General features: G+C 37.0%; 1 protein-coding gene across 5 annotated transcripts in view; it reads right to left on the reverse strand.

The window, feature by feature from the left end:
• The window catches only part of pde4d (phosphodiesterase 4D, cAMP-specific), a 1,076,746-nt gene that overhangs the window by 129,702 nt on the left and 921,424 nt on the right, over positions 1 to 25,620 (reverse strand). For all 5 annotated transcript variants that reach the window (XM_072252564.1, XM_072252563.1, XM_072252567.1 and 2 more), the window contains 3 exons: positions 11,402 to 11,438; positions 10,047 to 10,123; positions 5,246 to 5,295 (listed from right to left, as the gene is read on the reverse strand). In XM_072252564.1, coding sequence (XP_072108665.1) covers positions 5,246 to 5,295; positions 10,047 to 10,123; positions 11,402 to 11,438 — 164 coding nt within the window. The remainder of the gene's footprint in view (positions 1 to 5,245; positions 5,296 to 10,046; positions 10,124 to 11,401; positions 11,439 to 25,620) is intronic.

A 25,620-nucleotide genomic window follows, 5' to 3' on the forward strand; every position in this document is an offset into this window, starting at 1 on the left:
ATTGAAGAGCTTTTAGGTCGATCTTGTTGCAGCTACTGTACCATGCTGTCATGGAGATCAGTGTGCTCTCAATTACACATTGATAAAGGCTTACCAGCAACTTTTGGGAGATATTTGTTCTCTTTAAACTCCTGCGATAGTAGAGGCACTGCTAAGCCTACCCTACTATCCAGGAGTGTCAGTGGTCCAAGAGAGCTCACTTATTGAGCTCTGCTAATGAAGTTGAATGTCTAGTTATAGAGGGACACGCAAAGGCCCATATCTCATAGATGATGATCAGTTTGGATGGGATAATTGTGCAAACTACCAAGCTGTTGTCAATGAACAGCAGCCTGACCTATGAGTTCTGGCAAGATGGCGGTGTGTTCGGACCAAAGATACATTTTTCTTTATTAAATGTGGTTTTATGATCACAAGACAGTACAGCACTCCAAGACCTTCAGGTTCTGCAAGTCTACACCATCAGCGAGCTGCTCATTGATTGGAGTAGCCAGTCAGGGTGTTGAAGGAGCCAGATTGAGTTCGGAGGTGCTGCAAAGGAGACATTGGAATTGGTGCACGAAGATAGCGTGCAGTGTAGACGCCAGTGATTGTCTTGGATATTTCTCTTGCGATCAGAAGACCTTGTTGGACATTGAAAACATAAGATACTGCAGCTTGTTTCCCTTGCTTTGTGGTGTTACAGGAGGCATGGAAGCTGCATAGCCTTGATTGTAGCAAGGACTGGGCCTCAAGCCACAGACTTGCCTGCTGCTGCAGTCCGGGAGAGGAAACGCTGGAGGTGGTACTGTGTGACGCCTCTGCTCGGTGGGGGGCTGACCTCTCCCATCAGCGCTGCCCTCCAGTGTTCAATCAGTGTAATGACAGGCTGGATTGCTGCGAACTGTACCAGCAAATTGTGGGGCAGGCCACTCAGGGCCTTGGGCTATAGATGTGTTTTTTTTGCGTGACTTTTTTTTTGCTTGCTATTTTGAATGTGCTGTGTACGTACCAGAGGAATGCTGTTTCATTTAACTGTATCCATACATGGATATAGTCAAACTTGATTTGATTTCCAAGTTTCTATTGTTCAGATGGTACAGAACAGAGTGAGGAGCCAGAGAAGTCACATCTGCTGTTGACCTGTTGTCGTGATTGTAAATTGGAGAAGATTCAAGTCACTTCTGAGTCAGGAGATGATTTGTGCAGAACCAATCAATTTAAGTGCCTCCGGATGGTAGTTCAGCTTATCAGGTGCATCACAGCTTAGCATGGCAACTGCTCAGCTCTTATCCACAAGAAACTACAAAGAGTTATGGCACAGCTCAGCACTTCATTGAAATCAGCCTCACTTCTTACTGCCTCAGAAAAAGCAGCAAGAATTATACTACATTAATACACAATTGATCTGTATCAACAACATGCAGGTCAAGTTTATCACTGTATCTCCGTTCAGGTGAGAATAGTAAACAAAGTTAAATTTTTTCATGAATGATGCCCAGAAGCCTGTATCAGACACAGAAATTACAGGATCCTCTAGAGACTGGGGGCTCATCTGGGTGTCTCTTGGCTCTTCCTACCAAAGCTTGTGTAAAAGGCATTGAGCTCATCTGAGAATGATGGGTTGTTTTCACTTACACTACCTGATGTTGCCTTGTAGGAAGATACATCGTGCAAGTCCTGCCACAGCTGTCATATCTCCATCTGTGATTCTCGATTAGTCTGAAATTGCCCCTTTGCAATCATTATAGTCTTTCAGAGGGTGTAGCTAAACTTCTTATCTGTCTCCGGATTGCCAGTCCTAAACACCACAGATCTCGCCATCAGCAGACTACCAATCTCCTAGTTCAACCAGGGTTTCTGGTTGGGGAAAACTCTAAGTGTTTCTGTGGATACACACACATACACATATCTTTTTCAAGTCCATGACAATTGCAGCATATTTATTTAGGTTTTCTGAAGAATTCTTGAATGCGTTCCAAACCACCAACTTGAAGCAAACACAAGTTCACTCCTCCACTTACTTCTGCTGCCCAGCTCTTTGTAGTCCTCTGCACAGGTGCCATGTTCTTCAGTCTGCACGCAGGCAGAAGAAGCACAGTCAGGTGAGTGAGGGATTGAGCTGTGGGCATTCATGATGATGGGATATCAGTCTCTGGAGTCCTCTGGTATTGCAGGTGATACGTTGACAGTAGGTAGGCAGAGAATTCTTCCAACTAGCCTGACTATCTTTTCTATGTTTCCTTTCTCTTTCTTAGTTTCCCCCTCTCCCCCATTTTCCTACCTTTTTGTTCACCTGCCTGCCTCTCTTCTTCTTTCCCACTCTCCCCCAGCATTCCATGTACTTCACGTTCCTATCCCCTATCTTGGACCCTAACACGCTCCACTTCCACAGGAATTCTCCAGCTCAAAGCTAATTGATTTCCCTTTTATGATGTGTCTTCAAGACTATCTATCACCATTTGGTTTCCTGCCACCTCCTCCCTCTTCGAGCCCAGGTTGCAGTAAGCGGTCCACTCAGCAGAGAAAATCATTGGTACCAGCTACGGATATTGAAAGACCAGTTCATCGCCAAAGCGAAGAAAGAGCCAAAAAAAATTACTGCTGACTTCACCCACTTTAGCAGTCACCTATTCACCAAACTGCCACCATGGAGATGCTACATACCCATCCCCACCAGAACTACACGTCACCTCCAAAGATTCCTTCCTGTTGCTATCCAGGTTCTCAACAAAATTCACTCAGGTATAATACCTTGCACAACTTCCGTTAAATGGTCTTTCCTGTTCTCCTTGTTCTGTTGATCACATGCTCATATTTATTTAGATTGATTATTGATGTTTGCACATGTGACCATTCTGCTAATTGTTGATTGCTCTTAATTGATCACACTATCACACTGTATGATCAATCAAGTGCAATACACAATTGTTGGTTACTATTGCATTGACTGCCATGGTATTGACCTGTGCTTTATGCCTGGCACCTAATCACAATCAATTTTGGTATATTTCACATATTGTTGATAAAGTGATTCTGATTCCTATTCTGAAATTCCACCCATCTTTAGTCATTGCTATAATTTTTCCTCTATTTGGAGTGCAACACACTTTCTCTCACACAACAAATAAAAAAATGCAAGAAGTGGTAGACCTCATTCTACAGATGTTTAATACTTTACTGCAGGAACATGGAGAGGAAACCCATTCTGTATTCTTCTTTAGTCACTGAACACTCTTTCTTACAGCCTGAGGCTAGCAAGCAAATACTACTCCCCTCAGGCTCTGCAAAGTGGACAGCTCATGGTCAAAGATTAGACTCAGGAGAAGAATAGAGGAAAATGAACACTTCCTTAAAGCAAAGATAAGAATAAGAAAAGATCATTGTTTTCTATACTATTCAGTTATTAATACATCAGATAATCCTTGTGCTCTGGGAAATAATCAGGTCCAAAGACACTGTTAAATACAACCAGAAAGAGCTATTGTTAACACCAAAAAATCACCTCAGCTCAGCAAAGTTAGCTTTGATGAACATAAAAAACTTCTCTCAAATTGCTTTTCCCTTAGTGCCATTGCAAGTTGAAACATGAATTTCACAATTTTAAGCAGTATGCAAATTTTCATATTGCCTTTAAAGGAAACGTTAGGGAAAAATCTGTAGTTTTATTTATAAATTATATAAAATGCACCAATTTCGCACTAAGCTCTAGAATTGCCTTCCCAATTCTCATCACATCTACTTTTAGCCGTTTGGCCCAAGTTCTCCTCATGTGGCTAACTTTTACACGATAGTGATCCCACGAAGCGTTGGACACTTTGCTGAGGTAAATGTGAGGTGCTACCATTACAAACACGAACACTACAATCTGAACTTGCAAATTGTACGAGGTATATTTAGTTTTAAGAATAATCAAATGCACATTGGTTCCAGGCGTGGCTGGTTGAACAGTTTTAATTGATAGCAATCTTTATTACATTACTGAATGTGTTTTTTCTAAATAATAAGCTTTTTTCACCTCTAAGCCCCTGTGTGTGAATGAGTTCCAATAGTGATACAAATCATAGGAACATACTTGTGGTGGAATTGCTTTCAACTTAACAGAATACAGAAGATCTGAAACATACTTTAAAAAACTTACCTTAAATATTTGACAATTTTAAAGTTATCAAAACAGCTCAGAGAATATGGTTTCATTGGAATTGAAGCTAATTTTTTTCTTTTCCAAAATTCCTTCAGAACTTCCGCTGCTCGCATGCTCTTCCAATGCCAGAAACCAACAAATGAAAATTATCCTACAGGCTTACTTCAAGTGACACACAAAATGCTTGGTCTTCCCAACAACATGATCTACTTACATAAACATTTTACATGAACATGAAACACTACATTTGTATAGGACTGTATTTATCAATTATGATTATTAAAGTCTACGACTAGAGGGCACAGCCCCAGAGCAGATGATGTCCCGGAGATGAGGAGGAACTTCTTTAGCCAGAGGGTGATGAATCTGTGTAGTTTACTGCCACAGATAGCTGTGGAGGCCAAGTCAAATGGGGATATTTAAAACAGTGATTGGTAAGGACGCCAAAGTTTATGGGGAGAAGGCAGGAGAATGGGGTTGAGAGGGAAAATAATTCGGCCTTGATCAAATGCCAGAGCAGACTCGATGGACCAAATGGCCTAATTCTGCTCTTCTGTTTTGTGGCAGGGCAAGATTGAGACACTTTTACCTGAGAAAGAGCACAGGCACACTGGCTCCTTTGGTGCTATAAACCTCTACTTCTATGTTACATCTGATCTTAAGAAAATAAAAGAAATATTCTATTTTGTGTATGTCTCGAAACATATTTTTGTGAAGATTCACTTCTTACTTTCCTTCTCAGCTTCAGGTTTTCTTGTTACTTGTTCATTTTATGGATGCAAATTGCCCTTTCACAGATTTCTGGTGATAATAATTCACAGAAAAAAGGTCCCTCCGTTTTTGTTTTTCCCTCTTCAACATGAAAGGTATGGCAAGGCTTGGATTATATTGTATGATGTTTAGCAATGCTGCTTTAAGTTAACACCACAGTTAACAATTACCGTGGCCGAGAAAGTCATAAACCACTTACTTAATGAAGGTAGGAAACAGAAGAGAACTTTCAGATGTGAACCACATTGTGCCCAGCAGCACAGGTAATCTCTCCTTAAGCATGATGGACCGAATATGCCACTTGCTATCATTTACAAAGGAGAAACAAGCAAGCAGTTAAAACAAATTTACCTGTGAAACTTGGCTTATTCATGGGTGGTTGGTTACATATTGGTGAGCGCCTGAGTTAGAATAAAACAGAAAGTTAGAGAATTTAAATAACATTCTTCATTTCAAAGTTCAGGGAGTTCTGACAATCAACTGGTAAATCTTGCTTTTTATCATTCTATTGAAGAATTTTCCCATTAATAGGTATTTCCAACTGATATATCTAAACATGGTCAAACATACTAACAGTTCTAACTTTCTGTTAAAATGTATCTTTATTCAAAAATAGAGTATTTTACATTTTTTATATGACAATTAGTCAATATACAAGTGGATAAAAATAATACTTGTATAAAAACAATAAATGCTATGAATATGCAGTAGCTTAGCTAGAAAATGTTCGGAGAGAAACAGTTAATATTTCAGGTCAATGATCCCTCAGAGCTAAGTATCAAACTGAAAGATTAACTATGCTCCTCTCCTCACAAATGCTACCTGACCAACTGAGTACTTCTACAAATGTCTGCAGTACTTTGTTTTTAAACAATAAACCACATACTTGTGAAGAAACAATAATCACATGAAAAATATTTACTACACAGCGCCACAAACATATTTCCCCAAATGTAAAATTTTAATTGAACTGCTTTTTGAAAACTTTCTATTTTTAACAATGTTTCTATTTGAAATGACTGTTATTCTTAGCAGAATTATTTTCTTAGAATATATTGGCCTTGTTATTTTGTTCCCATTGACCCACAAATAGTTGGCATTCTCATTCAACAATTCCTTCTACAAAATGACTTAATATATCTACTTTAGTCTTTTTTAAGATGCACATTAAATAAGAGAGGTAACACTTTCAATAAGTAGACAACACAGATTTACGCAATTAGAATAAAGCATTAACAATTCACTGAGCATTATTCACATAAAGCATTATTCACATTATTCACATAAAGCATAATTCACATAAAGCATTAACTATTCACTGAGGTTGCCGTTGCGGTTTTAAATCAACAGGGGGCGCCAGAGAGCATTAACTGCTATGCATGTGATATCTGAGAAATGATACAGGATATTGAGGCCAGGCAGCATCTCTAGGAAGAAGTACAGTCTACGTTTCAGGCCGAGACCCTTCGTCGGTCCTGACAAAGAGTCTCGGCCTGAAACCTCAACTGTACCCCTTCCTAGAGATGCTGCCTGGCCTGCTGCGTTCACCAGCAACTTTGATGTGTGTTGCTTGAATTTCCAGCATCTGCAGAATTCCTGTTGTTTACAGGATATTGAGAAATGTTATGAAGAACACTTTCTACATTTAGATTTGCACTTTATATTTAAATATATTTAGATATGAACACTATGCAAAAATTCAAAGTCAGAAAGCTATATGTAGTGATGTAGCCAAAACTTGTCAATTCATGATGTTAATCTTAAAACGAACTGAAAAGGTGCACAACCTGCTCCTGGATGTTAAGATACAGGATAAGTGAAAGTTAGGGCAACATTTGGGAAAAATAAGGGCAAATTGACTTTGGTGATGAATGGATGGTCTACTGTACACCTTTCTAAGCCTTTAGTTTCTAATTTGATCTGTGTGAATAGTATGCAAGACAAGCTTTTCACTGTATTTTCATTGTACCTCAGTACATGTACCATTTCCAATTCTATTCATAGCAGACAGCAATGAAAATCACAATCTTATTGCTTTCATAGATTATTAATGAACTTTCACGCTATTCACTGTCCAACCCCCCAACCCAGTCACTGTGATAAAATTTAAGTTCAAAATAGAATAAAATAGGAAAAGAAAAGGTTATCCAACAGCAAACAAAAATGAAAGAGTTGCCTCACTTGTATCACACAGATTAACACTTTGAAAATTGAACTATTGAATGAGAATTCTATTTAAGAGAGGATAATAAGACCAATAAAATTAAATTTAGTTTGGAAATTAAAATAAGATTCATTTTAAATTAATAGGCATGATGAGTAGAAAAACAACATATAAATAATTCTATAAAGTTATGAAATGGGAGCTTGAAAGAGCTAAGAAGATACAAGTGTACGTTATCAACAAAAGAGAAAGCAAATCTTCTATCAGCACAGTACAATACAAAGAAAAGGATGGCCATATTGAAGGTAAAGTGGGCAGGTTTATACTGGAGTTCAAGTCATTACTGAAATATTTACGATACTTCAGAGGAGGCAAGAACAAAGGTCAAAAACCATCAAGAGTGGGTGCTGACAGCTAAGAGGTTATTCAGATGCAGATGACGCTTGAAAAAAATGCTCAAACTGAACACAAGCAACTCAAGAGGAGCCTGACAATTAATATCTGAGGATGAAAAGGCATTGACTCCAACTGATTTCTGAAATTCTAAGAAAAGTAAAATAATAACAGAGACCATGATGCAGCAACTATTATCAGTTGAAAGGAGGATAAGTCAGGAAAAAATAAGTTTATTTTAGATGCTACATAACTATTAGATTCTAATATATAGGACAAAATGTTGAAAGATAGAAGCAGGCAAGAGGCAGGCCCTGCAGTTCATAATCAACAAATCCAATAATTTCCTAGAAACTGTAGAGTTGCAGAGACTAGTCATAGAAAATTGTGACCAGGCTGTCCAATGTCACAGGATATCTTTGCAGCTGTACTGATTAACACTGGTGGTTTCTCAGCCCAAGAAGCAGCTGAGCCCATTGCACAGCATGTGGGTAGCTTGCTTCCTGAATCATAGGTCCCCAAGTGATGGTCACACTGACTGTCAAGAGTTCAGAGAAGCAAGCGAGTGGCAATCTGGAACAGTCGGAAAAGAAACCAGTGGAGGTTTGACCCAGATGTGTAGTTCAAAAAATACCAGTATTGAACATCTAATATGGGGGAAGATAATGCAACTTTGCAGTCAAGTGCTGGATTTCAAAGTGACAAGCTGGTTGAAGCAATGCAACAAGAGCAGGGACATAGAAGTAGCTAGATATTTGACAGCCAGGGATGCAACGGATCAGCAAGACAGATCGGTTACTGCCTTGCTGGTAACAGGCAAGGGAGATTAATGGGAACAAGAACGTCATGTGCAGAGACAGAGGGAAGCTTTGGAACTCAGGCTCCGTATCAATAATAAGAGCACCGAGACAAAGAGATCTGAAGGCTTGCAGCTGTAGTATAAGGAAGAGGAACGATGTTTAATACGTAGGTCATAGAGATTGCAATGTCTAAGTTTCTTCCATTAGCATCTATCAATAAAAAATAAACTTAGGAAAATATGGCAAGTGAATATGTGGCTGGAGGTTTGTCACACAGGCAGGGCTTCAGCCTTTTGGATCACTCCATCAGTTGTCCAGTAGAAGGGATACACCAGGGTGCTGTCTGGGGTGGAGCCGGTGAGTTATAAGCAGAGATTGGATTGAGCTGGTTTGTTTTTCTGAGAGTAGGGGAGGCTGAAGAGTGGACCTGTTTAGGATTTATAAAATGATGCAAGTTATAGAAAGGCTGATTAACAGTAAACACCTTCTCATTGCAGGGCTGTCTGAAAGCAGAGGCCATGCATCTTGGTTATGGAGCTGAAAGTTCAGATGGGTTCTGAGGAAATATTTTATTTCACCCAGAGGGCGGTTGGAATGCCCAAAAGGATGTTGGAGACAGATATACAACGTTGAAAAGATGTCACTTGACTCATCAAGGCAGAGAAGGACCATTTGTGCTTCATAGGATTTGAATGGATGGATGTGTTTGGATTGCTTCTGCTGAGGTTTATAACCTTCATCCACTTCCTAAATTCACTGGGGTGCTGCTTGGAATAGAGGGCGGTCATTATATGGAGAGACTGGACAGGCTAGGTTTATTTTTACTGGAATGTAGGAAACTCAGTGGGGGTCACCTTCTCAAAGTTCATAAAATTATGTGGAGCACAGATAGGATAGAAAGCCAATCTTTTTCCCAGAACAAAGTAATTTCTAATTAGAGGGCAGAAGTTTAAGGTGAGAAGGAAAAACTTTAAAGGAGAGCTGAACGTGGTGAATATCTGGAACAAGGTGCCAGAGAAGGAAATGAAGGCAGATACAGTTACAATGTTATAAAAGGTGTTTTGACAGGTACATAGATCGGAAAGGCATAGAGGGATACCTGTTCCACAGTGCAGACCCTGGACTGGAAGACGACCTCGGAGGATTCAACGGCGAAGTGCTGGGCTTGCTGGCCTTTCACCTCTCTGTCTCCTCCCTCACATCCATCTGCTTTGACTGCAGAAGGAGAGGTTGCTGCAACTCTGTCTGGAGGTTACCCAGTTCTCTCTGACCCTGCCTTGCTTTCTGAAGCCCTTTGCAGATGTAGAACCTCCTGATGTTCTTGCTGCCCATCCTAAGTTGCCATTGGACAGACTGTTTTGTTGGATCATTTCATACAGCAGGTCAAAGACATCAGTGGCTGGGAGTCACGTGTACTGGAGGTAAGGATAGCAGAAATCCTTTCCTAAAGGGCTTTAATGAACCATGTGGGTTTACACAATAATCTAGTGGTTTTATGATAATCAGAAATGGTATTACACATTTAATCCAGATTCAATTACATTACTTTAATTAAACTTCTCAGCTGCTGTGTTTGGATTTGTATTGAAGTCTCCAGACCAATCACCCAAGACTCTGGATAATAATCCAGTAACTTCAACAATATACGTACTCCCTGACAAGCATAAGTCACATAATGTGGAGAGATAGATTGAATAACATTCTTCTACACTGTAAAACTCCAAGGTATCAGGACTCAAAATTGGCATTAATTTATGCTACACCACTGCCACCTAGTGAAACAATGAGCTCTTACTTGCTGCTGGATGCTCGATCTTGCAAGTTGGTTAGTGTAGCAAAGTTGTTCCTTACAGTGCGCAGACTTGCTAGCACCTAATGAGATAAAAATATGAATGTATTTATAAAGCAAACCAACGTCTGGGAATCTGCTGATATACACATATAACTACATTTTGGAATCTGCTGATGACCTCAGACGGTGAAGTAATGGTTCTGTTCTATTAATCAGTATCGGCATTTACACAGAACTAGTCAATGAGAATATTATGTGCACTTGCAAAAGCATGATACGCAAAAACATGCAATAATGTTGCCAGTAAAGCCTTATAACCAATGATTCATCTAATTTCTTTCAAAGTATTTATTTGACTACAGATGGATGCTAAATAAATTAGCTAAAATAAACTATATTAACTTAATCGTCATTAGTCAGAAGAAAATCTTTATCCCCATCTAGTGGCTTCCAGAAAGTGAATAGAAATGAATCTTGCTGATTTCTGTCACCTTGGAGTTCATTCAAACAAATTGTTGTGCATCTAATCTCCTGTACTATTACAATTCCTTCACCATAATACAATTGTAACCCCTACTCCCCATCTGAATTTGTATTCAATTCTTCAGTCACTTTTGGGGATACAAGAATATTTTAAAATTAAATTGTTTTAAACTTAATTAAACTCATCTCCCCCCCCATCTCTTTTCTCGCCCCCACACTGCTCACCACCCTCACATTTCTCCCACCAGTTCCCTCCTCATCTCTCTCCCTTTATCCTATGCTTTTCCATCCTCTGCTATCAGATTCCATCAACTTCAACCCTTTCTCACTTTTGACACTGTTCTCACTCTCTCCCCTTCCCACATCCACTGATATGCCCCCTTCACCTCGATCCACCTGCAATCTTCATCCTTGCCCTCCACCTTTTTATACTGGCTCTCCTCCTCTAGCTTTCAGTTGAGATGACGGGTTTCGGCTCAATATGCCGACTCTGTTCTCCTTCATGGGTGCATCCTGCCCTTGCTGAGTTCTTCCAGTGCTTTGTGCGTTGCTTCAGTTATTCTTGTCTACTTAGGCGCATGCAATCGACAATAACACTAACGGAATAATAACTATAAAATGTAACTTGCAAAAGCTGACAAAATCATAAAAATTTGATTCTTTAACCCCACAAATAATTAGCTGTCATGTAGTAAACATTTGCATAATAAACTGAAGCCCCAAATGATGTCTCTAATCCTGTAACATGAAATGAATGTGGAAAGTGGATGACATGCACTAAAAGGTATTTTCTCTTTCATTGCACAATTCAGTCTTGTAAAGTGAATCAGCTCAGTAACTTGAAACTATGATATGGGAATGGTGAAGTAACTTACCTGTGCAAAGGGAGTCACTATTAGGTCATCTCCATGACTGCAAAATATGAATAAATTATGAGTAATAATTATGAAAATACAGTAGATTTTATTTATTAAATACAGTGAAAGTGCATAAGGATATTATCATAGAACAATTGTTAATTTTAAACATTTTTATTTCTTCATGAAACAATGTTAGGTAAGTTATAAATATATACAGTCACTTGGCACCTGAGCAAGTGTCGTAAGTTTCAAATGAGTTCGTCTGAGGGATTCTGTGGACCTGCCAGAGTGACTGACAAGTTTTCTTATTGGATTTTAACTGGAGAAATTTTGTAGATACATGAATTTCTGGAATTGTAAAGTCACCACTATACCTAGCACCATTAATATAGCCACTTTGAAAGCTTAAATAGATATTCAACCACTGAAGTGAAAACAGCATTAAAAACACTTGACATTAAAAATGAACAACCTTGAACTTGTCTTAGTATTTCATGTTTCCACTCACAATGTGCTTTTCTAAGAATCAACAACCTTCAAGAACCCGATCAGAACAGTACAATAAAACTCCAATAGTATATTATTTGACAATTTGGAGATCCTGGTGGTTCAGTATCTCTCATATGAAGTACTGCTTGCTCTTACTCATTTCTTGCACTTAATTAAACATTTGTTGGGGTATTAATGAGGAATAACATTCAACAGACAGCAAAATATTCCAGTCCTATACCACCAAAATCCCATCTATGACAGGTTATTAGAGTTTTAATGTTACATCATTAAGGAAACCACAACATAACACACATTTCTCTTTGGGTACTTTTATAAGCAAGACAGTGAATTTGATTTGTTACGAACGATAACAGAGATATTAACCTCAATGATATGCCTAAAACCACACCATTAGAACTATAGAACCACTAAAAATATAACTAAGCTTTTAGCTTTGTAATAATTCATTGAATATTTTTGTTATAGTTATGGCTGTCATGCCAATGGATTTCTCTTTTTCTTTAGTATCATATACCCACAAATGGCACATAATCTCCTGGGTTTCAACTTTATTCTCCTTTAAAACTTTACTTCTCACCCAAAATACACAAAATAAAGCCTGAAGAATCTTCAAATCATCTGGTAATGAGAAACAACTGTTGCTGCTCTTTTTAAAATAAAGCATTCAAATTCTTGTTTTGGAGGGGTGAATGATATGACATAAATAAGATGATGGAATAAATCATGACAGAAATTTGGAGCTATAGATCATTATTTTGCTTTTAATAATAGAGCAATAGGGTTTCAGTTGTATAAGTAAACGGATTAAGAACATTTACTTCAATTTTCTGGATAAGCTTTGTAATTAATATCTAACATATTAACACCAAGTCTTGATAAATGGTCTTGGCCCGAATGCTACCTGGCCTGCTGAGTTCCTCCAACATTTTGTGTTTGTTACTATGGATTTTCAGCATCTGCAGAATTGCTTGAGCTTATACTAACATTGATAGGCTTTAATGAAAAAGGGTGGAATAATGCTTCTCAGTAGCATATAAATGAATATAGACTACCCTACTAAAGCCCTGTGTAAGTTATGTGCAATACAAATGTTCTTTTAAAAATGTTTTCCTTCTGATTGCGTCTTCAGCTTCACATCACAATCAAGGTACCTGGGACATCCTTGATTTTCGGTATAATACCACAAAGACTGACATATTCTCAAAGAAATGCATGTCTCAATTTGGGAGCACTTAATTTTGTTATTCTCCTAACAGTGTGTGGCAGTCGCCTTCTATGCAGAATAAAAACTGTGCTTCAAAATACCCTTTATTACAATTAACTGCATTTGTCATTTGTGTGTGTAGATATCAGCTTTCCACAACAGAAGTGCTTGCGTCATTAACAGCAAATCTTAAATGAATTACTGCACTTTGTGTTTTAACACCTTCATTATCTTCAAAAGGCTTGCCAAAAAAAGCCATCCACTCAGCCAGATAATTTTAGACATGCCCAGAATAGGTAAGAAGTTGAAAGTTGGAACTACATTATCTTAAAGTTCTAGGACAACAATTCTCTAACTGATACATAACACGTTGTATCTTTGCTTTGTTATAGATACTATTGAGGCATCTTTCAGTCTTACTCTGGACATTGATAATCAGCAGCACCATGAGTATGTGGGATGACTCCAATGAAAAAGAATGTGATCCCAAAAACATTATTCTAAACATAGCCGGGGCCAGGAGAGGTGCTGCGACTTTGAGTAATGGTTATTATGGTTTCAGTAAGTTCAAGGCTGGAAACCCAATAACTTCTGGTCCTTTACCCACTTTGACCCCATAAGATGTAGGAGCAGAATTAGGCCATTCAGCCCATCAATTCTACTGTTATTTCATCATGGCTGATTCATTTCCCTCTCAACTCCATTCTCCTGCCTTCTCCCTGTAACCTTTCATGCCCTGACTAATCAAGAGCCTCTGCCTTATACACACCCCATTTAAAAATAGTTTATGCTTTTATTCCTTCTACCAAAGTGCATGACCATACACTTCCCAACACTATATTCCATTTGCCACTTCTTTCCCATTCTCCTAACCTGTCTCCCTGCTTCCTCAACACTACCTGTCCCTCCACCTATCTTTGTATTGTCTGCAAACTTGGCCACAGAGCTATCAATTCCATCATCCAAATTATTGACATACAACCTGAAAAGAAGCTGTCCCAACACCAACCTCTGCAGAACACCAATAGTCACAGGCAGCCAATCAAAACAGGTTCCCTTTATGCACACTGTTGGCCTCCTGCCAATCAGCCAATGCTCTATACATGCTAGTATCTTTCCAGTAATTCCATGTGCTCTTATCTTGTCGAGCAACCTCATCAGCTGCACCCTGTCAAGGCCCTCTGACAATCCGGATTCAGAACATTCACCAGTTGTTCCTTGTCCATCTTGCTTCTCATTTCTTCAAAGAATTCCATCAGATTTGAAAAAGGATTAGTGCTTTCCCAGCGTATATGATGAACAAAATCATCTCGGGCTTCCAGCTGGGTTCAGGTATCAATTTTAACCAACGTTTCGATGACAAACTCTGCCATCTTCACCAGGGATGATGCCTAGGCATGTCTAGTCTGGCAGTATATACACCTCTGTCATCTATCCTTCCTGATTGGTTAGTCCTCATCAAATCAGGGTTCCATTGTCACACTTCGTTTACCAGCAAATTCCAGTTCTTACTTAGAACAAGACCTTCGTCTTTGTTAAAATTATTTTTCTCTAGTTTTCTCTTTCAATATTTTTATTAGTTTCTGCATAGAATACAGAGTACAAGAAGATATACAAGTCAAAAGAAAGGAATAAAGTAGTACCAAATATTAAAAATACATTTGCAATCACAAAACCCTGTATTCATAAAAATTAAATTAAATCATCATATTGAAATATAATAATTTTGTTATACAGAAAAAAAATCTAAACCTACTATCAAAGTCAGAGCTGTTAGGAAAAGCAAGAAAAAAGGGGAAAAAAAGATTATTATATAATAAAATATATTATTAGCCACCACCTGTACTTTTACAACAAGTCAAAGGTTTTGAAAATAACTCAAAAATGGTCCCCACAATGTATAAAAGTCTTGGCTAGATTCAAAAACTGAACAACGGATCTTCTCTAAATTTAAGCATAACATAACATCACGTAACCATTGAGCATGAGTAGGCGGAAAGACATCCTTCCATTTAAGCAAGAGCACTCTCCTAGTTATAAGAGAGATAAAAGCCAAAATATGCAAATCAGGTGTCTCCAAAATAAAGTCTCTTCTTCCAACAATACCAAATAATGCAGTCAAAGGGTTAGGCTTAAAATTAACCTTGAAAAGTACCAAGAAAGTTTGGAATATTTCCTTCCAGTATCTTTCAATGCTCGGACATTTTCAAAACGTGAATTAATGAAGCTTCTCCAGTATTACATCTATCACAGAAAGGAGATATATCCGAATAAAAACGAGAAAGCTTATCTTTAGATATGTGAGCCCTATGAACCACTTTAAATTGTAAAAGGGAATGACAGGCACATAATGATGAACTGTTAACCAATTTAAAAACTTCATTCCAAGTTTCCTCAGATTGAAGTCTGTAATTCTTGTTCCCAAAGATTTTTAATTTTGTCTATAGGAACATTTCTCATTCCTAGCAACATATCATAAATATTGGATATTGAACCATTATAAAAAGGTTTCAAATTAAAAATTACATCTAATAAGTCCTTATCAGAACTTATAGAAAATGTATATATTTGAGAACGCAGGAAGTCTCTAATTTGCAAATAACGAAAAAAGTGAGATTTGGGTAAACTATATTTAGCTGACATTTGCTCAAACGAAAGAAGACTTCCTCCAACAAACAAATCCTGGAAGCACTTAATACCTAATCTAACCCATTCTTCAAAAACTGAATTGGTCATCGAAGATTTAAAAAAATAGTTAGAACAAATGGGACGAGACAAAGAAAATCTCAATACACCAATGAATTTCCTAAATTGTACTCAGATCCTCAAAGTATGTTTAACTGCCAAATTTTCTGTTAGTTTACTAAAGGATAAAGGAGGTGAGGATCCGAGAAGAGAAATAATAGAAAATTTACTAACAGAGTTAGCTTCTAAAGAAACCCATATCGGACAGTCCTCACAGTTAATATAATATGTTCAAAATGTAAGATTTTGTATGTTGACTGCCCAATAATAAAACCTAAAATTTGGTAAAGCTAAACCACCATTCTTCTTAGATTTTTGAAGATGAACTTTTAGTCGAGAATGTTTATTTTTCCATATATAAGATGATATAATAGAATCAAGAGAATCAAAAAAAAATTTAGAATAAAAACGGGTAATGCCTGAAAAAGGTATATAAATTTAGGTAAAATATTCATTTTAATAGAGTTAATTCCGCCAATCAAGGATAATGTAAAAGGCGACCAGTTTGATAGTGTCCTTTTTACAAAATTCAGTAAGGTAAGAAAATTTTCATTAAATAGGTATTTATAATTCTTGGTAATTGTTACACCCAAATAGGTAAATTGATTTCTTACAATTTTAAAATGAAGGTTAGTATTAATTGATAACAAATTATTCAGAGGAAAAAGTTCACTCTTATGTAAATTCAGATTGTATTCTGAAAACTGGCTAAAACAAGGAAGTAGAGAAAGCACAGCAGGTAATGAAGTCTCAACATTAGAAATAAAAAGCAATAGGTCATCAGCATAAAGCGAAACTTAATGAACAGTCCCTCCCCTTAGAATACCAGTAATATCATTAGATTCTCAAAAAGCAATGGCTAAGGGTTCTAAAACCAAGTCAAACAGCAAAGGGCTCAGGGGAGAACCTTGTCTAGCTCTACGTTGAAGTTTAATAGGTTTGGAATACTGAAAATTAGTAAGAACCCTAGCAGAAGGAGATAGATAAAGTAATTTAATCCATCGAATAAAATCGGGCATGAAATTAAAGTTTTCTAAAGTTTTAAATAAATAATTCCATTCAACCTGATCAAAATTCCATTCAACCTGATCAAAAGCCTTCTCAGCATCCAAAGAAATCACACATTCCAATATCTCCTTAGAAGGGGAATAAACAACGTTTAATAAACGACGAATATTAGAGTGGGAATATCAATTTTTAATAAATCCTGTCTGCTCATCAGAAATGATAGATGGTAAAATATTTTCAATTCTATGGGCCAGAACTTTAGGTAGGATTTTAGTATCAACATTAAGTAACGAGATTGGTCTGTATGAAGAACATACGGTTGGGTTCTTATTTTTTTTTAAGAATAAGCGAAATAGAAGCTTCATAAAAAGATTGTGGCAACCTACACAACTTAAAGGAGTCTGAAAAAAACTGCACATAAATGAGGTATAAGCAGTGAGGGAAAAGCCTTATAAAATTCTGCAGAAAATACATCAAGACCCGGAGCCTTCCCCGAGTGCAAGGAACATACAGCCTCGGCAATTTCCTCAAACGAAACAGGTTGATCCAACTGTTTTCGGTTATCAACAGAAAGAGTAGGAATGTTTAATTGGTCTAAAAATTTATTCATTACAGTGTTATCTTTGGGAAGGTCAAAACTATAAAGTTTAGAATAAAATTCTTTTAAAATATTGTTTATTTCTAAATGGTCGGTTGTCCTATCACCATTGGCTTTACAAATTTCTTTAATTTGCCGTTTAGCTATAAAGGTTTTTAATTGGTTAGCCAATAATTTACCTGTTTTGTATCCGTGAATATAAAATTGACTTTTATCTTTTAAAAGTTGAGTTTCAATTGGAAATGTTAAAAGAAGATCATATTTAGTTTGAATTTCAACATGCCTTTTATCTAAAGCAGGATCAGGGGCCAAGGCATATTTTTGGTCTAATTGTTTTAACTGATTAGCAAACTCAATTCTCTCTTTATTAACTTTTTTCTTGACACTTGCAGTATAGGAAATAATTTGACCTCTAATAAAAGCCTTGAAAGCATCCCATATAATAAGACTAGAAGTCTCTTCCAAAGTATTCTCTTCAAAAAAAAAAGAATAATTTGTCTCTCCAGAAATTGTAACAAATCTTTATCAGATAGCAAAGTTAAATTAAAATGCTAAGATCTGTTTATTTGAGGAAGACCAGGGAGATTTAAAGATAAAAGCACCGGAGCATGATCTGAAACAGCAATTTCTTTATATTCACAGGATCGAACTAAAGGAATCATTTAACTATCAAAAAAAAAAGGAATCAATCCTGGAATACATATGATAGATGTGAGGATAAAACGAATGCTCCCTATCTAGTGGATATAAGAAACACCATACATCAACAATACCACATTTCATTAAAAAAGATTGAATAAACAAAGCTGATTTATTAAGAGTCTCTGTTTTAAAGGATGACCTATTTAAAACTGGATCTAACCAGCAATTAAGATCTCCTCCCACCACCAATGAGTAAAGGCTCAAATCTGGCAGAAACGAAAAAAAAGCTCAAAAAATCCTGCATCATCTGTATTTGGAGCATACAGATTGACAAATACCACTCATTTATCATCTAATTTCCCTGACATTATGACAAAATACCCACTAGTATCAGACACTACTTTATGTTGGACAAAGGGAACTGTATTATCCATAAAGATCGAAACTCCCCTAGACTTAGACTGAAACGAGGAGCAAAAGTCTTGTCCATTCCATCTACTGAAAAGACGTAAGTTGTCACAATTACATACGTGTGTTTCTTGTAAAAAAAATAATTGGGGCCTGAAGTTTTTTAATATAGGCAAAAATCTTATTCCGTTTCACAGGGTGATTTAATCCTTTCACATTAAGACTGAGTAAGTTAATAATATGACCCATTATTAATACTATTTAATAGAGAAATTAAAGTAATAACCAGAAAAATAAACATTAAAACCAAACAATAAGCCTTGAAATAGGGTAACCAAGCAACAGATTTGGCTAACTTCCCAAGACAGCTCCCAGAAAGAGACACCTCCCCCTCCCCCTCCCAAAGTCAGAAGGCCAGCCAAAAGAAGGCTGGAAGCTACAGCTAATGACATCACCCTCCCAAAACAACCTGCTGAATTTGACTCCTAATTAATTCCAAGGACAACTGTACTCCAAGCTAGACTAAATAACGGCCAAAAAAAACTTAACCCTCATAACAAGAACACAAACAGATTAATTATTACGGTTTCAAAACAATAGAACAAAAAATACCCAAACTAAGCCATATTGATTAAAACAACATCAAAAAAGTGTATAAAATAATAAAAAAAACTTATCAAAATTCATAACATATAATCACACTCGGTATTAACTAATTAAAATCTCATTCTCTAAGTAAAACATTTAAATCATTAGGAAGTTTAGTTGCGAAGGTTCACCTTCATACAGCAATTATTCATATAGCAATATACTAAACAGTCAATCCATTGTTTTTAAGAAATCCTGGGCTTCCACACTCGAGCGAAACCATTCTTTAGAACCATCTTGCGGAGTGATTCTAAGATGAGCAGGATAACAAAGAGATGGCTTTAAACCTTTGTTAGAAAGTTCCGACATTACCGCTTTGGATTTAGCATGCTCATTCATGACCTCGGGTGAAAAATCTTTGACAAACCTGATCTTCTGACCCTTGTAATCAATCATTCCTCTTCGATGAGATTCACGAATTAAACGTTCCTTTGTTTGTAATTCATGAAAACAAATTATAACTGATCTGGGTTTGGCTCCTGGAGGTGGTCTGGGCACTGGCGATCTATAAGCTTGATCGATCATAGGTGCAGACGGTAAGATTTTAGGAAATAATTGTACGAGAGTGCTTACAAAGTATTCAATAGGCTGATCACCTTCCATTAACTCTTCAAGACCCAGAATTTGGAGGTTATTTCTTCTACTTCTGTTTTCTAAATTGATAATCTGTCTTAATTTCTCATTAGATTTAGATTGCTTCTCACGGAGTTTTTGCAAATCATCCATTTTTGCATCCAAAACCGTTAGAGTTTCTTCATTCTCTTCAATTCATTTACCATGCTCAGTTAAGGTCTTTTTGAAATAAAATCCAATTTTGCATCCATTAGTTTAAATTCAGATCTAAGTTGTTGGAACTTGTTGGAAGATTCTTTTCCGTTTTTTCGAGGAAAATCCGTTATAGAATCCAAGAATACAGGAGCATCTTCTTCTTTATTAATACTGGGAGAAGGAAAAGGGGGAGGGGGGGAAAACCCTGGGCCTCCTGTCCCATGATCCTCTCATATCCCTTTTGCCAATCACCTGTCCAGCTCTTGGCTCCATCCCTCCCCCTCCTGTCTTCTCCTATCATTTTGGATCTCCCCCTTCCCTGCCCACTTTCAAATCTCTTACTAGCTCTTCCTTCAGTTAGTCCTGACGAAAGGGCTCGGCCTGAAATGTCGACTGTACCTCTTCCTAGAGATGCTGCCTGGCCTGCTGTGTTCACCAGCAACTTTGATGTGTGTTCCTCCTTGTTGTTCTGTTTCTTGTTTTATCCATCAGCCCTTTTAAGGGCTCGAGTAGCCATTCAGGAGGAATGTTGCACATAATTGTCTTATTTCCTCATGGATGGACAATGGGAGTATATATACCACTGGACTAGACATCATTCCTGATGAAGCTGGCAGAGTTTGTCATCGAAACATCGGTTAAAATTGTTATCTGTACCTGGCTGGAAGCCCGAGAAGAATTTATATTCTAACAGATTCATCAAGCAAGATTTTCACTTGAGAAAACCATACTGACTTAGCCTATTTTACCATGCACCTTCAAGTATCCCAAAACTATATCCATAATAATTGACTCCAACATCTTCCGAACCACTGAGTTCAGGCTAACTGACCTATAATTTCTTTTCTTTGCTTTCCTCCCTTCTTGAACGGTGGAGTGAGATTTGCAATGTTCCTGTCCTCCAGAACCATTCCAGGATCAATTGATTCTTGAAATATCACTACTAATTGCTCCACAATCTCTTCAGCAACCTTCTTCAGAACCCTGGGGTGTAGTACATTTGGTTGAGGTGACTTATCTACCTTCAGACTTTTCAGCTTCCCAAGCATCTTCACCCTAGTAATAGCAGCTGCACAGACTTTTGTCCCCTGTCACTCTAGAACATCTGGCATACTGCTAGTGTCTTCCACAGAGAAGACTGATGCAAGATACTTATGCAGTTCATTCATCATTTCCTTGTCCTACGTTACTACCTCTCCAGTGTCATTTTCCCACAGGTCCTCTCGCCTCTCTTTTACCCTTTATATATCTGAGGAAAAAGACTATTGGTATCCGCTTTAATATTGTTGGCTAGCTTACCTTCATATTTCATGTCGCCCCCCCCCCCCATCCCCCATGGCTTTTTTTTTTGCGTTCTGTTAGTTTAGAAAGGTTACCCAATCCTCTAACTTCCCTTCAATTTTTGCACCATTTATGTCCTTTCTTCTGCTTTCATGTTGGCTTTGACTTCCCTTAACAGCCACAGCTGCCCCATTGTGATAAATCTATCCTGCGCCTTCTGAATTGCTCCCAAAAACTCCAGCCATTGCTGCACTGCTGTCATCCCTGCTCGTGTGCCCTTCCAGCCAACTTTGGTCAGCTCCTCTCTCATATCTTTGTAATGTCCTTTACTCCACTATAATATTGATACATCTGATTTTAGCTTCTCACTCTCAAATGGCATGGTGAATTTATCATATTATGATCACTGTCTCTCATGGGTTCCTTTACCTTAAGCTCACTTTAAGAGTCAGAATTCAGAGAAACCCATATTCATAGATATTGCTGGTATTCTATCCTTTTAAAATGCAAACTAATTAAATATTAGTTAACAAAGCAACTTTTTCCAACAAGTATTAAAACTCAAGATTATTTCTTAATCAAAGAGACTATTGTTTTATTTAAAATATAAATCATGAAAATATTTGTAATATGACATTAAGATTAGCTTCTAAGGTGTACCTTGAATAAAAGCACAACCCTGCAAAAAACTACTCCTGAAATTCATGTTCCAGTCCATATTATGTATGCCGCATGTCAAACAATTCTAGCAGAAAATATAGTCAGCCAAGCTAGAGTTGTGAGGGGTACCAAATGTATAAGTGCAGCTCTCCTAAAAACTCCCTAAAAAGGGAAGGCTGCTAATTCTGGAGATTTGTCACACAAGTACTATAGTAACTGCATAAATATTAAAATAGTTTGTATTAATTACAAAACACAAAAAGATTATGGACTGTTTCTAACGCACGTGCAAAAAAAATGTACGGCCCATAAATTCTTGGGAATGTAAAGAAGTTGAAGAAGGGAAAAAAGGGTTGGTAAGTGGTAATGAAAGAGGAATGGTGAAGGACATCCAGATCACTGAAGTCCTTTAGGGATTAAATCTGTCAGCCTAGCCCTTGTGAAGCCAGGACCATTCAATTGCCTCAATAGTTAACCCAATGCTATTGAATTTTTCAATCAGGGAATCCTCACCTCCTCTTCCGCCACTCCCCCTTCTGATCCACCACCCATCTTCCCATTTTGCCCCCTTTCCAATACCATAGACCCCCATCACTCATATTGATCCCCCTTCACCTCCTAATTGTTTATAACTGCCTCAATTATCTCTTCACTTCAGGGACAATTGGCTATTCTGAGCCAGAGTTGCAGCAAATAAAAACAAATTATTACAAAAATGATTGACAATGCAAGTGCTTTTTCTCCTTCTAACTTACAATTTGCTCCACGAGAAAGGAAAGTAGTTCATCTGCATCTTGTTGGGGGAAAGCAAGGAACATTGAAAAAAGTAGGCAAGGTATAATTATATAGAAGATCTGCCAAGATATTATGCAGAGCAGACCTGGAAGGCAGCCTTTTTCCTGCTCCTGTTTCTTAATTTTGAAAAAAAAAATATAGACTTACTTATCTAATGTTGGTAGAAGAGAAAGAAACTCCCACAAGTGTGAATTACTAACCATCTAGAAAAGATACATAGCCAATTATGCCGCCTTTTTGACCAGATTTTTTAAACTTAAAAATCAGTGGCTTACAACTTTTAAAACTTGAACTTTTTAATGTCATAGTGAAAATTGGAATGGCAATCAACATTCACCATTGTGGGTTTTGGGACATGTGGCAGAGATGGAGTGCTGGGGTATGGGCGGTTCACGGATGTAGACATACCCAGCCCTGAGACACCAACCAAGGTCATTTAATACCAAACAATTGGTTTATTGATCATTACAGAATGCCTCTCTGGTGTTTCCACTCCCTTCCCTCTCCCTTTTCCCAACCATGATTCCTCTCTCCCTGTCCCCTTCCCACTCTCAATCCACAATGGAGACCCATATCAGAATTAGGTAATTCATCACTCATATATGTCATGAAATTTGTTTTTATTTGCAGCAGTAGAGTGCAATATATAAAGTTACTAAAGTACTATGCAAAAAGCTTAGAAAGCTTAGGCACTGTATTATACTTATAGCATAAGTTACACCAGACTAACCAATGGCCATTAAATTTTACCAGGTACAATCATTTTTGTGCATGTAACTCTATTCACTTGATTTTTATCATCTATTTCTTTGAACCTTAAATTGAAATTCTCAGATTTCATCTAAAAACAATGTCATTAATGAAATCCATTTGCAATCAAGTTAATGTAACATTTGTTCTTTGAAAACAGTTTAGTGTATATTTTGAAGTAACACACTGATTTTTAGCTAATGCTTCCAGAAAATCCTTATACACATACATACGCACATACACGCTATTAATATACAGTAGTAATCATCCAGAAAACCACTTTTAGAGACTATCATCTGCAGTCAAAATTATCTTTAATATCTACAGCCTTAATACTCACCTTCCAATTTATTACCTTCCTTCCATCTTTCCATGTTAGAGGGCAGAAGTTACAATTTCCTTCCTGACTTTATATGGAACTTAAGTACAAGTGTCTTCAAATTAATTGTAAAAGAAAGGATTGTATAAACACAGGAAGTATTTCCTACAGCAATACCATCAATGTTCAAGGATTTATAGTCAACGTTACTTGCTTTAACCAAATTGGAAAAGGTGTGAGTAATAAAGTTCATAAAACAAAATTGCACAAAATATCCCTTTCATTTCAGGTTAAATCCACTCATCTTGGAATCTTAGCTGCACTTATATTTTTAATTACAAAATAATACTACATACATTACATAATATGATGTCCATGTTTATTAAAAGCAATGTCAAAGCATTTTTTTAAAATTTTGTCCAGAAATGATGCAAACAATATCCAACTAATGGCCATTCAAACAATATTGAAATTCTTCTCTCCAAGCAATTATCCTCAGGCTTGTAGTTATTTTCCCTTGAAAAACCATTCATAACTTAATCGTGGGCAGAAAGTTAATAAATGTACAATGGATTGAACAGTCTTATGTCTCACTATCATATTACACAAGTTCCTGCAACCCTGCAGTCACTTCATCAGTGGTTTGAATATTTCAACAAAAAAAAATCACACATCAGGTGATTGCCACACCTGCGAAACATTCTGCTGTATTAAAATATATCACCAATTAAGTAATTAAATTGCACAACACACCAATGTACCGTATTTTATGTACTGTACAAAAATGGATTAGTGCAAATATTACGAAAATCATTTGTTAGTAGTTTAGATGACAAGAGATCACTCTAGCTATGATGTTAAGATTTTTTGAAATTCTCAGTAGGACTTTTTTTTAAATAGTCATTCTTGTTTAGTCAACAGTATATAAAAAATGTTTGGATAGATACTGAAGTGATTACGCAGATTAAAGACTTCAGAAAGTTCCATTTTAGAGTTAGTCACTAGGTGTTTGCAATTCAAAAGAAAAACTGTTTCATTGTAATTAGTAATTGTTGAATTTTATACATGTATAGATTAACAAATGCCACATCTGTAGTTCACATTTGCAATTAGAAATTCAATACATATTTTCTAACAAGCTTATTATAATAATCAGGTTTTATTTGACTATGTTGCTTTAAGCTACAAAATGGAATGTGTAACAAAGATCTATTATGTATTTGACATTCTCAGCACTGTAACATGAATTGTCAAAGTATATTACTATGTTAAATAAGACATGTTGTAAATGGCCACTGACTTCGACCTCATAAGTCAAACATTTCAGTTCAATTTTATTTTTTTATATGGAATAAGACAATGATGTAACAAGTAGCAGCAGACGAAGATTTGATAATGAATTGTACCTCTCTTCTTCAATCCCTGATTGCAAGAGATTGCAAGTTACTGATTATAGCTTTGTAATTAATTGCAGCAGTTAGCAGGGTATAAAGTGCCCTTTTATTATCTGTATGAATTTCAGTTAGGTAATCATAAACTATATGATCCAAAATGTTCAGTTCAATATTCAGTGTTGATGTTTTATGCAGAATGGAGATAATTTGGCATACAGTGAGGGGAAGAGCTGGGTGAAAATCCCCTCTATTCAATGAAAACCCTCAAATGAATGGGTTAGGTAAAACACAGCAGGCCACTGGTTTCAAAGGAGTTGTTTAGGTTTTAGTCATTAGTATTGATGCTAAGGAGCAACTACTGCATTCACTTACTTTCCTATCATCAGTGAAAGCACTGGTTCTGACCTCCGTGAAACCAAACAGGGCCTCTGACGGCGATTAATCCTATCAACAGGACAAAGTCATCAAAAATAAATCCCAAGCATATCAAGATTATGCTCA

Source organism: Mobula birostris, chromosome 3 (genome assembly GCF_030028105.1).
Source record: "Mobula birostris isolate sMobBir1 chromosome 3, sMobBir1.hap1, whole genome shotgun sequence".
NCBI classification, from domain to species: Eukaryota; Metazoa; Chordata; class Chondrichthyes; order Myliobatiformes; family Myliobatidae; genus Mobula; species Mobula birostris.